The 1,420-nt window shown below is 38.3% G+C and overlaps 1 protein-coding gene across 1 annotated transcript; it reads right to left on the reverse strand.

The window, feature by feature from the left end:
* LOC104699016 (putative BTB/POZ domain-containing protein At3g49970) lies at positions 411 to 1,293 on the reverse strand. The gene is made up of 2 exons (XM_010414379.1): positions 1,090 to 1,293; positions 411 to 938 (listed from the first exon to the last, which is right to left on the reverse strand). The coding sequence occupies exons 1-2, from the start codon at positions 1,291 to 1,293 to the stop codon at positions 411 to 413; spliced, it is 732 nt and encodes a 243-aa protein (XP_010412681.1).

Genomic DNA, 1,420 nt, shown 5'->3' on the forward strand with positions numbered 1-1,420 from the left:
GATGAGAAAAGGCAGAAGTCAAGAGGTATGGACATTGAATTCACAAAAGATATGGGAGAAGACTTATAGTTTAAATCTAGACATTGTTTCTTCCCGGATTGGTGAGTCGTGGGTTTATTTCACAACACCGGTCACACTTTTAGAAGAAAATAAGTTGATACTTCATTACTATTCTTATACAGGCAAAGGTTTAGTGGTGCACGATACTAGACTAAACTCGTATTGTTTATATTCCAAATTTGATCATTTGGATCGAGCTATTTCATATCTTCCAAGCTTAATCTCTATTTAATTACATCTTTCTTATTTGTTAAATAAAGGATTTATCATGTTGGTTTTTTCTTCTTATTAATCAAAATATATTTAAAACAGAGAAACATCCATAGCAAGAACATGTGTTCATGTATTGTTCAAGATATAGAGTGTCTTCGGCCTTTAGGTGGTTTGGTTTGTACTTGTTTTTGGCCAAAAGGGTTCAGCTTTCCGAGCTGTCGAGAAACAGAGCTCATAAATGACTTTCTCGGTAATCTAGGCTTAACCACCGAAGCAATAGACACCGAAGAAGAACAATCCGAACCACTCGTGACTTCAAAAGCTTTCTGATTCTTTTCCAACTCCTTGAACTTCATTTTCACTTTGATCAACTCGAGCTTCAATTCTTGGTTTTCGCGGTTTAGTTTAGAGAGTTCATTGTTGTAGGAGCTGAGCTCAGGAGGAGGATGAGTATCTTCTACGGTTGCTGCTGCTGCTGGTGGAGAATCTGAATCGCTTAAAATTTCACGGAGACTTTGTTGCTCGTAGTAGAGAACTTGAACCACGGTTTGTACAGGGAGACGATCGTTTTGAGCTGCGTGAGCACACTTCTCTCGTGATAGCTTTTGACAGTCCATTAAGTTGCAAACTTTCTTCTTCTCCATTTCACTTATATTCGGATGTGTCTGCACCAACATGATTATAAACAACATTTTCTAGTTTCAAGTAACACTATCATATGATTCAAAACCATAAGATATTTAAAATTTTCAAGATATAAGTCAAAACATTCTGAAAATGTTAAGTTAGGTTTTAGTCTTATCACAAAATATATACCTTGAGGTAGATGTCTATGGCTCGATACATCCCATCTTCAGTAATCCTAGACTGTTTCGGAATGCATTCAGCGAAACCGATGAATTTCGCCAAGTTTACATTTCTATCAGAAGCAATTTCAGCGAGATAACTCTCCATCAGTTCACCAATATCACTAGCAAATTCAGCAGAGCTTCCTTCAACTTCAAACTCAAGATAGTTCATGAGGATGCNGAGCTCTAAGCAGAGGGCGGCACCGACGAAGCCGAGACCTCCGGTGACGACGAAGGTGTTACCTTCGACTCCTTCGTTCTCACTCCTTCACCGATTGGTTCCGATTTGAGAGAAAAAT

This window comes from Camelina sativa, chromosome 6, assembly GCF_000633955.1.
Source record: "Camelina sativa cultivar DH55 chromosome 6, Cs, whole genome shotgun sequence".
NCBI classification, from domain to species: domain Eukaryota; kingdom Viridiplantae; phylum Streptophyta; class Magnoliopsida; order Brassicales; family Brassicaceae; genus Camelina; species Camelina sativa.